At 33.7% G+C, this 14629-nt stretch overlaps 1 protein-coding gene across 2 annotated transcripts in view; it reads left to right on the forward strand.

Moving 5' to 3' along the window:
- LOC115222923 (eukaryotic peptide chain release factor subunit 1) overlaps nt 1-11062 on the forward strand; it is a 35296-nt gene extending 24234 nt beyond the window's left edge. Inside the window, exons 8-11 of one of the 2 annotated variants that reach the window (XM_029793322.1) lie at nt 1081-1145; nt 7992-8064; nt 8495-8569; nt 9428-11062. In XM_029793322.1, the coding sequence (XP_029649182.1) occupies nt 1081-1145; nt 7992-8064; nt 8495-8569; nt 9428-9513 (299 nt within the window). In that variant the 3' untranslated portion in view covers nt 9514-11062. Of the gene's footprint in view, nt 1-1080; nt 1146-4512; nt 4623-7991; nt 8071-8494; nt 8570-9427 lie in introns of those variants that run through there. The other variant, XR_004997334.1, reaches the window with a different exon arrangement.
- Nucleotides 11063-14629: the final 3567 nt, after the last annotated feature.

Consider the following 14629-nt stretch of genomic DNA (forward strand, 5'->3'; position numbering starts at 1 on the left):
GACATTGTTTTACATAAAATTTGGTTGATGAATTTTAATAATTCTTCAGTAATGACCCATGCAAGCATGGAAAAATGGACATTTAAGGATGATGATGAATAACATTTAGTTTTACAAAATTCTTCCTGACAGTGACCACATGATTACCAAGTTTGATGAAACTATTCTGTAGTTATTTTAAAGCTCATTTAGGATAGGTAATCCACTGGTGGCAGTGGTATTGGTTTTCAGCTGATATTAATATCGTAATAACCCATGCTAGCATGGAAACCGGTTGTTAAACGATGATAATGATTTGCTTATTATTACAAAAAGTAGCACATTTTCAATTACAGTTTAACAATTTCCCTGAGATGAAAAAGTACTAAATAACTTCTATTACTACAGTTCTTGGCTAGTTCTAGTGGAGCTGTACATTCATGTAATAATGAAGCTGGTATTATGTTGTAATAATTGTTCCTGTTGCTACTATAATCTCAGTGTTATATGTGAGTCCTGAAGATGTTGAAAATTTACATATTTGCATGTGGTTTGTACTTCGTTTAAATTTTGGAGAGGAGCTTTTTAAAAGCTTAAATTCTCTTATTAAAGCACAATTCTGATTAGAAATTGGCAATAGAAAATTCTGTTATCAGTTTTAGTGGTTATATAAAATGTGATATAGAAACATGGTGTACATGCACAGTGGCTGTAAGATTAAAATGCTGGATTGCTAACCTTTATAGTTTGCTATAGCCATTGAGTTGCGTCACTGGTCAAGTCTGTTTAGTTTATCTAATGAAAGATGCACCACAATTTTGGCAGCCCTTTCCTTGAACTACCACTTATTTACCTGAACCATGATCTCCTGCTTATCAAATGTAGGTTGGTTTTCTTGGATATTTCTTTCAAAAAGTGTCTCTTTAAAATTCAAATACATCAAGTGGCTAGCAATAGCAAGGGCATCCAGCTGTGAAAGAAATTCTTCAGCGAATTTGAAGGCTATAAAGATATGACTGTAAAATAGTAGGAATTTAAAGATGTAAATACATACTTTTATATTTGTTAGCTAATTTGTTTCTCTTTTTGTTATATTTGTAGAGGAGAAAATCTTGCATTTGAGGCCAGAGCAGGAAAAAGACAAAACACACTTCATGGAAAAAGAAGTTTGTTCTTTCACTATTTTTTTATACCTGCTTTACTTGTTTTTTAGATCTAAAATAATTTGATTTGTTTGTTTATTTTGACAGTGTGTAAATATTTCAAAGTATAGCCTTGAGCTAAAATCTAGATTGCTTTTTGTAATGTGGCAGGCCACTTTCATTAGAAGCTTCAGGTGTTTTATTTCAGTATATGACTATTTTTCATTACAAGGTGCTTTATTTTGCATTTTTATTATTTTTTGTTCATACAAAGCTGTGTTACATCTTTAATCTTATTGAAATGAGAGAAGTTATGTTTACAACATGGGGTTGCTATGTTAGCTCATTGAAGTTTAGTTTAAGCAAGTTTAAATAAAAGGCTAGTGGATTTGTTTTTTATAAAGTATTACTTCAAAATTTATAATATTAGATATGAAAACTGTTACAGTTGATATAATATCATGATTTTCAGAATTTATACATGTAAACTATTGAAGTAAATTGATTGAGATACACTATCTTTAATTATTAATGCCTATTTGGTCAATTTATTTTAAAAAACAAATACAAGAAACCTTGTTGAAACTTGCTTAAGTATACCTCATTGTGAACTAGGAATAAACTTTTCAGTCAATTATTTAAAACTGAAATTTCTTTTTGTGACAGATGGGGACAGGAATGGCCATGTAATTAAGAAGTTCACTTCGTGATTACTTGGTTCCAAGTATGGTCCCACTGCATAATTCAGTAGACTATGTGGAAGTCCATATTTGGGTTTCTGCACAATTTAGAAGCATGGAAAACAGAATCAATACAGTGTTGAGCTAAATACTCTTGTAGTTGGTCAAGATGAAGTTACGTTGCCCATAGCCATCACAAACCCAGTGATATTGCAGTTTAATGTTCCTATCAAATAATTACAGGAACAAAATTGCTGACAGATTGGTCATAGTTTTTACTAGGATGAGGGACAACTCAATATAGATAATGAGAGAAAGAGACAAGTGAGGGAGTGTCTTAGGAGCAGGGATCAGTACAGTAAACATAGAAAAGGCAGAAAATGGAGGCAGCATGTCAGTGGACTGTATGTAGTAGTGTGTTGATGTCATACCAATCAGCTGTGGCTTTTCTTTGAATGCAGTTTAGGATGTGTGTGTGTGTATCAACAGCATTGTCCTAGATTTGGAAGCAGTACACCATTATGGATGTATTTAAGTTTTGTGGAGAGTTGTTGGGGATTAAAATACCTTCTAGCACTGAAAAATAAGATCAGTCTTTGCCAAGTTGATGTGCATTTGCCAGAAGGGATCCATAGTGATATTACTACTTGGCAATTGTAGCAGCCTTATGGGAATTTAGTGTAGTTGGTTGCAATATTGTTTTCTTAATATATGTAATAATTCTGCCTATTGGCACACTTCCATTAAATGTTTTATTAAATCAGAATTCAGTCTGTTTGTTCAGTGCAGGTTTGCTATTGATGTTACAGTTATTTCTATATATGTGTATTCCTTGCACTTGTCTGAGATGAGTGGGAGAGCTAGTCATCCTTTTGAATGTTGTATAGTGTTCTCTGGTGTGGGAGTTGACGACTTCTTGTGTACTGACAAGGACTGTAGGGATTGAAGCTAACTGCAGTAGCAAGCCATTTCTCGCATGTGTAGATGGTTTTGTTTTTCCTTTTTTTCATTTGTGTCGGTTATCTCTGTACAACATGTTATGCATTGTGCACTGTTTCAAGTTTTTTGTAGTTTATTGTGGCTTGTGGGGAAATTTGACAGGGCTTGCTTAGTCCATAATGGATATAATGTAGTATTTGTAAACCATTGCTGTTTCCGTCTTATTTCTTAATTGCCCACAAGGGGCTAAACATAGAGGAGACAGACAAAAGGATTAAGTCAATTACATCAATCCCAGTGCGTAAGGATGAAAGGCAAAGTTGACCTCGGCGGAATTTGAGCTCAGAACGTTTCTGCCAGCTCGCCGCCTTCCTTGCTGTTTCCTTCTGTTAGCCAAATGTGGTACCTGGGATTGCTCTAAGTATTTGCATTGCTTTGCTTTCTTTACTGTCTTCTGTATTTTGGGAATAAGTTGTGACTTGTATTTATGTTTTCTCTGTATTGTGTGTGGTTTAGTTGTTGTTGAGGAATATCTGTTTTTGATGTTCTATGTTGTTGCTGATAGGAAGGGAAACTGGATTTAGTATGTTGCTATGGAACTAGTCGCAGATAGTTGGGCAGTAGTGTCACGGGAATGAATGAAGATATGAGTGTTGGGTTGTTTATGTAATATTATGTAGGAATGTTGTGAAGGTATATATTGGAAAACAGTGAGTGATAGGAGGAATCTCTGTGGTAATCCATTTGGGAAATAGGTTGTAGAAGTGTAGTTTTTGTATAATACATAGGCTTGGCTGTCTTGCATATAGTTTACTGGTTTTGAGTGTCTTTTGTATGAGTAAATAGTGAGGAGTGGAGCTGAAAACTTTTGCTGGTGTTAATGGTATTTAGAATTGCATTATCTGAACACGTGATTTGGAGAGGGGAATGTATCAGTTAGTGATGTCAAGGATTATGTTTGATCATTTGTCTAATCTCTGACAAGGTTGTGGAAATTTGACAATATAGAGTAGTTTTAGACGTTTAGTGCAGTGGTTCCTGTGGGTGTGAGGTGTTTTAAATGTAGATTTGTTTGGCTGAGACTTATGAATTTAGGGGATTTTCATAAAAGAAATAGGTCAGAATCACTGTCTCGATGGGAGGTGCAAATTCTTAGTGTTGCTTCTCTTTGTGTAGTTTTTGGCAACTGAGAAATAGCTAATGGGGATGGATTATTAAGGTTGTTATTGTGGCATGAGCTCTTGTGTGACCACTGTTATTGATATTGCTTATTACTCTGTATAGTGTTTTATCATTAGTTTTGTGGTTGTGTAGATTTGGTGTTTGAGTTTGTCTCTGGTTATTATGAGGTTAGTAATTTTTTTACTGAATATAAAGGTATGTTGAACTTGCCAGATGGGATGTGATTTTTAGATATAAATTTATAATATATGTGTGACAGTGTCCGTGATTGGAGATTGTATTGCTGCTGAATTCTGTAAACCATGTATTTGCATCATGACAGAATCTTCTCCATTGAGCTTTCTTACCTTGTAAATGTGTCTTGGCTTTTTTTCATTGATGTGCAAACAGTAGGTGGTCTGAGATTAGTTGGGGAATTGTTTGCCAGGTGAATGTGGTAGCTAAGCATGGAGAGCAGGAAGTTATGTCTAGGGAAGTGGTGCAGTTAGTTTGGTGATGTATATATGTGTATGTTGGTGTGAGTGTAAAGAGAGTCGAGTTGCAATGATATTACATCACCTCTCTCGTTATCTGTACTATTTGAAAACCAGGAGGTGTTGAGTGCATTGAAGTCTCCCCAATGATGGTGTTTGTGAGAGTGTTAAAGTGCTGTAGCTGGTTGGGGTGCAACCTGGTGGGACAGTTGGTGAGGTTGGTAGTGGTATGTATATGTTTATTATATTAATGTGCTTCATGTTGCTAGTTTTATACAGTTTCTAGTGTAGTGTTTTTTCCTGTTAGTTGATGAATGTTATTTGTCATATCTGTTTATTGAATGCAAGTTTTTCTTTTAAATCATGTTATAGGATCTTTTCTGTTGTTAAAGTGTCTGCCTCGTCTGATATGAGTAAAATTTGGAATAGTGGTTATTTGGTGTTTTGGTGAAAGAATGTTTCCTAAACTATTGCTACATGAATGTTGTGAGAGATGATGAACACTTAAGTTCCATAAAGGTTTTTTTTAATGTCATTAGTGTTGTAATGCAGAATTTTAAAAAAGATTTGTTTACACAATTTATTTTTCTGTATGAAATGTTTATTTTTAAAAGTATTCATACAAACCTGTGATTGTAGGGAGTTAAGGTACAACTTGTTTTTATTGTCACTGTATTTTTCTGGATTATTTGTAAGTGTTTGGTGGAGTTTGTATGTATTTTGAAGGCTTTGTGAAACACCTTTGTGTAAGAACTTCAGCTGATTGATGCAGAAGGTGTAGCTTCTCTCCCTGATGGTATTCACACTTGTGAGAGAAATATGTGTCCTAAAATTTGTTCAATTGGCTTTCTAGCCATGGCCAGTCTGTTGTCTTTTTTGATGTATTCAATATTGTTTAAACCTTTTTGTATGTAACTACCTTTCAAGGCAGTAGGATAGTGTTTAAGGAAGATTTAGGAGCTCTTTCTTGCAGCTCAGGACTCCCTTATTAGCATATGGTGTGTGTGTGTAAGAATGGTGGTGTAGAAAGGGATATTTTGGGGAATTGCTGATTCTGTACAGTTAAGAGTTTGATGCAATGTAGGCAGCAAATTTAGTGGCTTTCTGAGCAAGAGTATCACCTAGAGGACTGTCTTGGTTTAGAAGTAAGGCAAAGGAGAATTCTGCAAAGTTAGCAGATCCTCTCAACAAGAGATTAGGGCAAAATGATTGGTTGCAGTTTGAGAGGCAGGCTCTGCCAACCTTTGCATTTTGGATGATGGTCTTGCAGGAGTTGCAGTATTGTCTAAAAGCTGTTCCATACAGTGGATATTTGTGATATGGCTCAACAGGTGCAAAGACATTGATAATTGGAGGTGAGCAAAATGACAATGAATATCAGACAAAAGAACTGGGGTTGGTATTATTAACAAAAACCCATGAATATGATAATGTAACATAGGTGACCAACTGGAATTAGTAATAAATAAAAAAGTATAATTTTAGTAAAATTGCAATTTCTGATTAAAGGATTGATCTTATTGCCATTGATCATTTTTAGATTCATATTCTGTTTGTATGGGTTAGAAGAGTCTTCTCAAGCACGGTGATCCTTTTCCATCTTCCTTCAGCTTCCTCTTCTTCTTTTGGATTATTGCTCTCTCCATCACTCAGTTTTTATCCTCTACATGCATCACTTCTTTATTAGCAGTTTTCTCTCTTGCATACTGCATCTGATTCTCTTTAATACTGCCTTTTTCTTGGCTCATTTATGCTGTTGCTCATGCACACTAACATTATACATTTATCAGTGCACACTCACTTCATTTCTTTACAGCCTTTGCACATCCTCCTCATGGATGCTCAGGTTTTGTTACCATGCAACATCGCACTTCGTACACAAGCATCATACAATCTGCCCTTCATTCAGAGAGAGAATTCTTGTGTTGCTGTTGGAGGTAATAGCTCCCAGGACTTTTTCCATCCCGTTATATATATTATGCTTTGGGAATATATTCCTCCACAGCTGTTTTGGTCAGCTTGGTAACAGAAGCTATCAACTACCTCTAAGGAGCCTACTAAGCATTACTATTCCTGTTCATCTGCTACATATGAAATCTTCTTTGTCAGTTTCTCTAATCCTACTGCATTTCTTATGCACCCATGTCACTCTTCTGCATATTCAATATGGTCACCCCTCTAATGTTTTAGTGTTCTTCTTTCCTGCTCATTTGAACTATTTTAACTCTTTGCAAGGTTTATTTCTTCTTTCAATTTAGGCTTTGCTTTCATGTTTGGAGTTTTTAAAAAATTCCATGACAGATTCACCTTTGAAGTCTGGATATTAATATACAATAGTTTCCACAGATAGTTTGCTTTAAACACTTTTGTTATGGCCTGGAGACTTATAACAAACAGGAAGTGGTTGAGAATTGAGCCCTAGTAGGCACTTGCCTGCATACTACATTCCTTGCTATCTCATCTTGTTCACAGCATCTCTTTACATGACTTAACATGATTTTCTCAAGTCATTCATCTACACTCAGTTTTCTTGAGACTATAGAGTTTGGTACCCTGTTAAAGGCTTTGTCTAGGCCAATGAATGTTAGGTAGAATGGTTTTCACTTAGCTAAAAGTTCCTGTAGTTCTATCTCTAGGACATCACTGGCAGTACCATTTTTTGGTACAAATTTGAACTGCGTCTCATCTCTTCCTCATCAGTTGTGATATAACTTATATAACCTGTTCCATATCAAGTTGCTGTCTTGTAAGGTGACTGGTATAACACTATCATCATCCACTGCAAATTTTGTTTGTAGTAGTTGATGATGATGATAATAGTGCTACACCAGTCATTTAGCATGAGCCCTCTTTCTCAAGATATTTTCAACATGTTAGCTACTTTCCTTGATGATGTAGATGCCTTCATATCCTTCATTTTGCTTTAACTATATAGTTATATAACTGTCAACTTCAATAGCTTGATCCTTCTGTTGAGTTTATTTAGAGTAGGTGCTCTCTTTCCTGTGTATTTTCTCCTCATTCAATAATTTTTGTTATAACCTTTCCAAATCTGTCTGTGTAGCAGCAATGTGGCAGGTGCATTTCTGTCATTCTGTATGCATTTTTCTCAAAAATATCTTGATTTATACTACATTGCAATCAGGCCTCAGACCCCTCTTGTAGAACATTAGGAATCCTCATACTTTCAGCTCATTTTCTCCATATTCTAGACATTTAGTTTCTCATTAGCTATCTGATTTTGTTATCTTTCTAGGCTGCCCTTTTCATTTTTACAGCTCTATCTACTTAACTATTCCATCACCATATCTGACATCTGTTCAGGTGGAACATTATTCCATCCACAGATCTGGTCTGCAGCTAGCAGCAGATTATCTCATAGTGTTTCAGTTGACCTCTCTGTCATAAGTCTCTATCTCCTCCTCATACATATTAACTAATACGTCTGTGAACCTACATCTGGCTGAAAGCTCTTTAACTTTCCATAACTTCCTTCTCTGGGTATTACTTCTGTATTTATTAGGTATTTTTGATATTTTTTTCTCTGTTAATTATATATGAAAGAGTTTTGTTAAATATTTTACTTTACCTTTCAGACGGGAGTTGAGTTGGAATTAGTGGACCAAATGCCTCTTCTTGAATGGTTTGCAAATAATTACAAAAACTTTGGTAAGAGTTTTATTTCTTTTTTTTTAAATCTAATTTTATGATTTGGTTCAGACAGAATATTTTTGTTTGTTAGCATAATTATTAGATGATGCTTTAAGAAATAAGTTTATTAATGTTTTGTTTCTACTTTAAGAAATAAAATCTGATGACATTATTTACTGCATTATTTGTGTTCAATATATTGTTATGAAATCTGAAAAGTTGTATATTTGTGTAGGGAAAGATTTTTATATAATTCGGTTTATATAGTGCTGGAGCTGAGGACAACTTGCCAATCATTCCAAAATCTCTTTAGTTGAGAAACTGGCTTTGGTATAAGGAAATAAGTTATATAAAGAAAATATGTAATGCTAGGAGCATAGTTATGTTATTTTCACTTCAATGCCTCAAAGGAAATGATCTTATTTTTTCCTTTTTTATGATTTAATAGGTGCCACATTGGAAATAATTACAGACAAGTCCCAGGAAGGTGCACAATTTGTGAAAGGTTTTGGTGGTATTGGAGGTAAGTTGAGAACCTTGAATTTAAAATCTAGAGTGGAGTAGATAGTCCTACAAGACAATGAACTACAGACATTGTCTTAGTTGAAGATTGTGAGAGAGTTTCTTTATACAAGACTTGGTTAAGATATAATTTTGGTTCTGCTACCAAAATTATATCTTGAACATCATTGACTAAGTAATTTGTTTTTCGTGCTAACATATTTAATAGTGGCCATCAAAAATCTTAACTTGGGAGGGAAGAAAAGATGAAATGAACTCAATGACTAATATTATCTTACTAATTATAGTATGGAAGACAGCTCCAGACATGTTTTAATTGCCAAAGTAGTAATTTTTACACTATTATGCACGAGTTGTAAAAAAATTAGTTCCAAAATGGTTAATTTGATTGAAGAATAAAAGGGAATAATATTTGATAACCCTATTTCAATTCCATTTTTTAAAATTGGTTAACATTGTGAATATATTTCTGAACCACTCCTCTGTTTTAATTTCTAAAATAATTGTGAATTTTGACTGGTTACATTAAGCAGCTATGTTTTGTTATTCGTTATAAGAATGTATTTGCCTAAACTACTCTGATTACAAGTTAATTTAATGAAATGTACAATTATTTAAATTTTGTTTAAATATCTGTTTATAAAATGAATTGTAAATAAATATTCCCCTGGGATAAATAACAATAGCTGTACTGAAGAAATGTGCATATTGCATTTTTCATTTGAACTGGAATGTATGTAGAATAAGTAATATATAAAGGCAAAAATAGTATGAGAAATTGAAATTTATCAAGATTTGACTAACCTGCAGTGTACTATGTTTTCCACATACACAATTGTTTTTTCTTTTTCTCTTTCAGCCATTTTGCGGTACCAAGTAGACTTCAATATTTTGGAGGTACACGAAGATGGTTATGACGAAGATTTTGATCTTGAAGATTACTGAAGATTTAGTTTCAGCAATGTGTTGTGCTGGTGTCACGTCCACTTGCTGCTTGGCCACATGTGTTTGCGCAGTTGCTGTGAGAAGTACTACACAGCACATCTCAAACATACGACTGTCAGCCCCTATTTCTTCTTCCTCCTTTCCAAATCTGTTTAGATATCATCTCTGTCTGGAACATTTTTCATTTTCTAACCGCTCTTATTTTCAACACAGCAGTGGCCGGACAAAAGCTTTGGCTTTAATGATACATGTCACTGAAAAGATAGCACCCATAATGAAATATATTCTTTTCAATACAATTAAGTACTGATTTGGACTAAATTTCTATTATATAATGAATTTATATAGTTTATTTTCAGTTATTACATTGTGTTTATTTTTTTTTTTTCTTTTCTTTTATCACTTATGAGATGCCAAGTAATATGTTGGCTTGAAATTTTTTATTTCATACATAACAAAAATTTCTTGGCAAGAATGAAGAAAAATGAGAAACTGGTCTGATTTCTGTAAATGACATGCTTCTGATATGTTTTTGTGTGTGTGCATGCATGTGGTCACTGCTTGTTTCCAAACCTTTTCACTCATTCATTCTGATCATAAAGAAGCTTGATATATAGACATCCTGATTTCTTGTTAGATTTAAATCTTTTTAAAGCTTAGGAAAATTGAAATGATATGACCTACATATATATATATGTATTTTATATAAGATTAATTTTATCTTTTATCATAGCAGATGTTTTTTAGGGTTGTTCATAAGACTGCAAGATTGTTATGAAAAGGAATCAAATGATGTTCACTCTGAGTGGGTGTCTGACTTATAAGTGTAATAGGCAGTGTACCACTATGACCTGTTTGTGTCAAGATTGTTATTGGCATCTAGCAAGAGCCATTTACCATCCTAAAATCCATATGAAAATTCCTCTGCAGTTTGTTAGTGACTTTTCCTCATCTTAATTTATTTTAGAAACCTATCCTGAAGAATTCTGTAAGTCTTTGAATTTTTCTGAGAATGCTTTGCTGCTTTATTTCAATTTTGTCTTCCCACATCTAAACTCTCAGCTGGTTGGCATTGGCAAGATGTAGCAGCAGTTGTGTGGTTTACTTTTCATGCCAATACATTTAGATTGCCTCTGTAGGTTGGTTTTAGGGCAAGTTGGCTTCAACAAGTATAAGGGATCAAAAGAAAGTTACTCCCCATCCACCTTTTTTCATTATTATTATTATTTAAAAAGAAAAAAAATCTTTACTTTCCAGTTCCTTGAAAACTTTTTACCCCTGTTGCTATTTACCTTGCCCTACTTCTCTCAGACCCCTTTCCCCGTTGCTAACTCCCTTGTTGTTCCACGTTAATCACCTATACTTTCTCTCACCTTATGGGTGCACAGCAGTGATTTCCAGTATTTAAATTTTGCTTGCTGTGAGTATTTATCTCACTCACCAGTGACCTTTATTTTTAAAGGTTATGGCAAGTAATTTTAATGGACAGTCTTGCAGATCTAGAAATCTGTTGAAAAAGATATGTGGCCAATAAAAGCATAAAATGGTTTGGTGTTTCAATTTTTTTTCCTGTGTATGTGTGTATATGTGTGTATGTATATATATGTATACATATGTGTGTATGTATGTGATTTATATACACACACACATATGCACTTTATATTTTTTGTGTGCATATTTTACATCTTTTTCAGCCTCTAATAGAAGTTCAAGGAATAGCTAACCGTTCTCATAGCCTTATTTCTCACAATACAAAGTTCCTGTCTTATTGGTATTAGCATTTAATGTCCATGTTCCATGCTGGCATCGGTTGGATGGTTTGACAGGATCTGATGTTTCCAAGGAATGCCTTGTCTTCCAATGTCTGTTTTGGCATGGTTTCTACAGTTGGATGCCATTCCTAATGCTAACAACTTTACAGTTTTGACTGGGTGCTTTTTTATGTGCCACCCGCACTATTGGAGTTGCTGTGCAGTTCACAGGACTGCAAGCCCTAGGGGAAATTGGGATAGGACAGCTTCCTGCTAGGATATGAGGGTATTACTATGAGAAGTGGGGTGAGGATAGTGCAGGTTCTTGTAGAGGTATCTATGTAGTTACTTATATATTGTAAAGAAAAAGATAAGAGGGGAAAAGAAAAAGATCAGGAGCTGCAAGAGATAGATAATGGCAATGAGGTGCCCAGGGGGTCCCCACAAAACACAAACTGAAATGAAGTGGTTAGGTGAGTTGGCAGTTTGAAAATTTGTTAGCAAAGGAGAATGAGGAATGGAGAGGATTGATATGTTAACTGTATTTTGAACACAATTTAAAAAGTGGGGTTTTATGTGTCATTATGAAACTTTTACTCAGGACAATTTATTTTCATACTATTACATGTGATTAAATTTATATATAATGCAGGTGTTTTCAGAAGAGTTGTTATCATGGAACCAGAAGTGGTTTTGAAAGAGTTAATTCATATAGCTGAACTGTTGTTAGCAAATTACGATTTTGAATTAATTTTACAGAAGTATGTTGTTTGTTCTCTAAAATTGATATTAATCTTCATAATTGAATTTGTTGCTACATTGCAAACATTATTAATTATAGACATCAATAGTGAGGTTGTATTGCTTGTTTCAAGTCTTAAAATAGTACACTCAAATGCAAATCCAGTGTAATCTTAAAAGAAGTGTGTATTCAATGATGGGCTATGAGTTGAGAATTGTGGATGAGATGTGAAAAGAATTAAAAAGCATTGATAAATTATGTGATGTATTTTCTGTTTGAAAATTTTCATGTTTGTATCGTTTAGTTCTGTGAGCATCTTTTCCCTTTAAGAAGGGTTATAGGAAACTTATGGACTTTAATCTGAATTGATATAGTTGTGGATTTGAATGTATTCCAATAGGATCTTGCAACTGGATTGATTGTTATTCGTTTGAAAGGAAACTGGATTCTTTCTAAAGAGGATAGTATAAAAGACATTGTTTTTAATCTCAGAATGTTGACTATATTCTTGTTGATATTATTTATGTAACCTTGAGCACGTTTAAAGTTTCATCAAAGTAACAAGATAATGAAGCAGTTGTGTGCCAATATATGATTAATGAAAAAGAACTTACAAATATGATGTCTTTGTTTAAAGAATACTTGATTTATTTTTCCAAATATGTTGTAATCATCATATGTTTACATTTTTTCACATTCGTGTCAGACACCCTCCAGAATTTTGCCATAGAAATTTGATTTTGCTATAGTCATTATCTTTGGATTGGCTTCATGTATTTGATGTATAGGAGATGAATGTGATGTGAAAAAAAAAGGTTTAAATTAGACTTGTACAGATTATGTATAAGTTTTTGTGGATCTTGTGGGTTTCTTTTTTAAACCCCCCTCATTTCTCAAAGAAATATATCAAGTGGTACTCTTGTTAGTTACCTGGTTGTTGTTACTTGATAGATTTGGGGTTTTCTTCTGTGACTATCATTTGAGATTATATATATTATGTAGAGTCTTCATCAGTCATACAAACTGGAACCAGATTGAATTTATGACTATTCAATAATTTCATTCTCTGTCTTCTCAGTTATTGTGGCTCTTAGTGTTTCAGTTTCCTATTTAAGTCATTTCTACTTCATCTTTCTTATGAATTTGTCAACTTCAATCACTCTTCTGCTTTTTAGCACCATTTGACTAATTCTCATGACACTACAGGCTTACATTTGCCATTTATTTTAACAAGCCAGTTGCCTGCCTACGTTTTACTCTGGTTAATGTGTATCACTTTTTGATTTCTTTGATACTGTTACCTAAGCTTTAATTTATTTCATTGCTAACAGGATTAATCTGGAAAGATTTGAGATTAGTATAGGATATATATGGATTGAAGCCAGAAAATAGAAATGTTAGTTGTTTTCCTGTGGGTGCACTGTTAAATGTTTGATGCTATACTTATGTATTGATTCTGTGTTTTCACTTAAAGGGAAGAATCAAAATATAACCATTTTGTTTACATGGGTTCAGGTATGGCTGTTTAGTTATTGTGTTTGCTTCACAGCTATGGGGTTTCTTCATTTGATCCTGCTTTGTAGTATGTTGGGCAAGTGTCTTATATATTAGGTTGTCCCAAAAGTTCGTAAACACTTGCGAAAATTGAATTTTTACTCGCCAAGTACTAACAAAAACAACAAAAATTATTCCTCAAAATAAAGACCATTATTTTCCAAGACTTTCTACAAACTTTTGGGACAACCTTATAGTTTCACTTCAAGCAATACCTTAGAAACTGCAAGTCAGTTGTATATGTGTGTGTGTGTTTATCTTACTGATGTACATTAATGAAAGATATAAGCACTAAGAAACTCTGAAACTGGTGACTCTCCTTTGTCACTCTTACTTTTGTAAATACAGTAAACCAAGGATTAGTTTACTGGATCTCTAACAAGCGACACTATTGTTCACAAATTGCAATATTACATTTAAGTAAAATAGTAGGGTGATTTTGAAGTTGTATGGGGAAAAGAATGTTGGAGATTGCCTCAGGTTTCCATAAGAGGCAGTTTTAAAACTAAGCTGCCTGAATCAGAAAATCTTAAAAGATTACCACAAAACAAATTTTGCAGTGAAAATGTAATACACTGGTTTCAAAACTACAATTATAGGACATTTCAGTTGGAAGAAACATATAGATTCTAACTAAAACAGATAAGATTAGGAAATGAAGTATGTCTTTATCCAGCTGCCATACTAGAAGCTTTTCTTTCTTTTTTTTTTTTTGTCATCTTTTACAAAGGATAAAGCTTCAAATAAAAGCAACAGAATTTTGCATACTTTTCTTAAAAGTAAGTTATAACTTACCATATGGCAGAGTTTGTAAGCGAAATTTAGTGACCAAAGTCCCATTTAAGAACTACTGAAGATCCATGAAGGAATATGCTGAAATGGCCTCTTGACTTACAAGTAGACATTTTCTGCTCTGCAAGTTTATAAACAGATTTTAATGTTTTAATAATAAGAGCTGGATAAATTCTGTTAATAGCTAAGTGCATTGGCATGGGCACAAGTGCAATAAGGCTAGACAAACTGCAGTTGATCTTGTTGAGTATTCTTTCTAATCAACCATCTGTATTTC

This window comes from Octopus sinensis, linkage group LG2, assembly GCF_006345805.1.
Source record: "Octopus sinensis linkage group LG2, ASM634580v1, whole genome shotgun sequence".
NCBI classification, from domain to species: domain Eukaryota; kingdom Metazoa; phylum Mollusca; class Cephalopoda; order Octopoda; family Octopodidae; genus Octopus; species Octopus sinensis.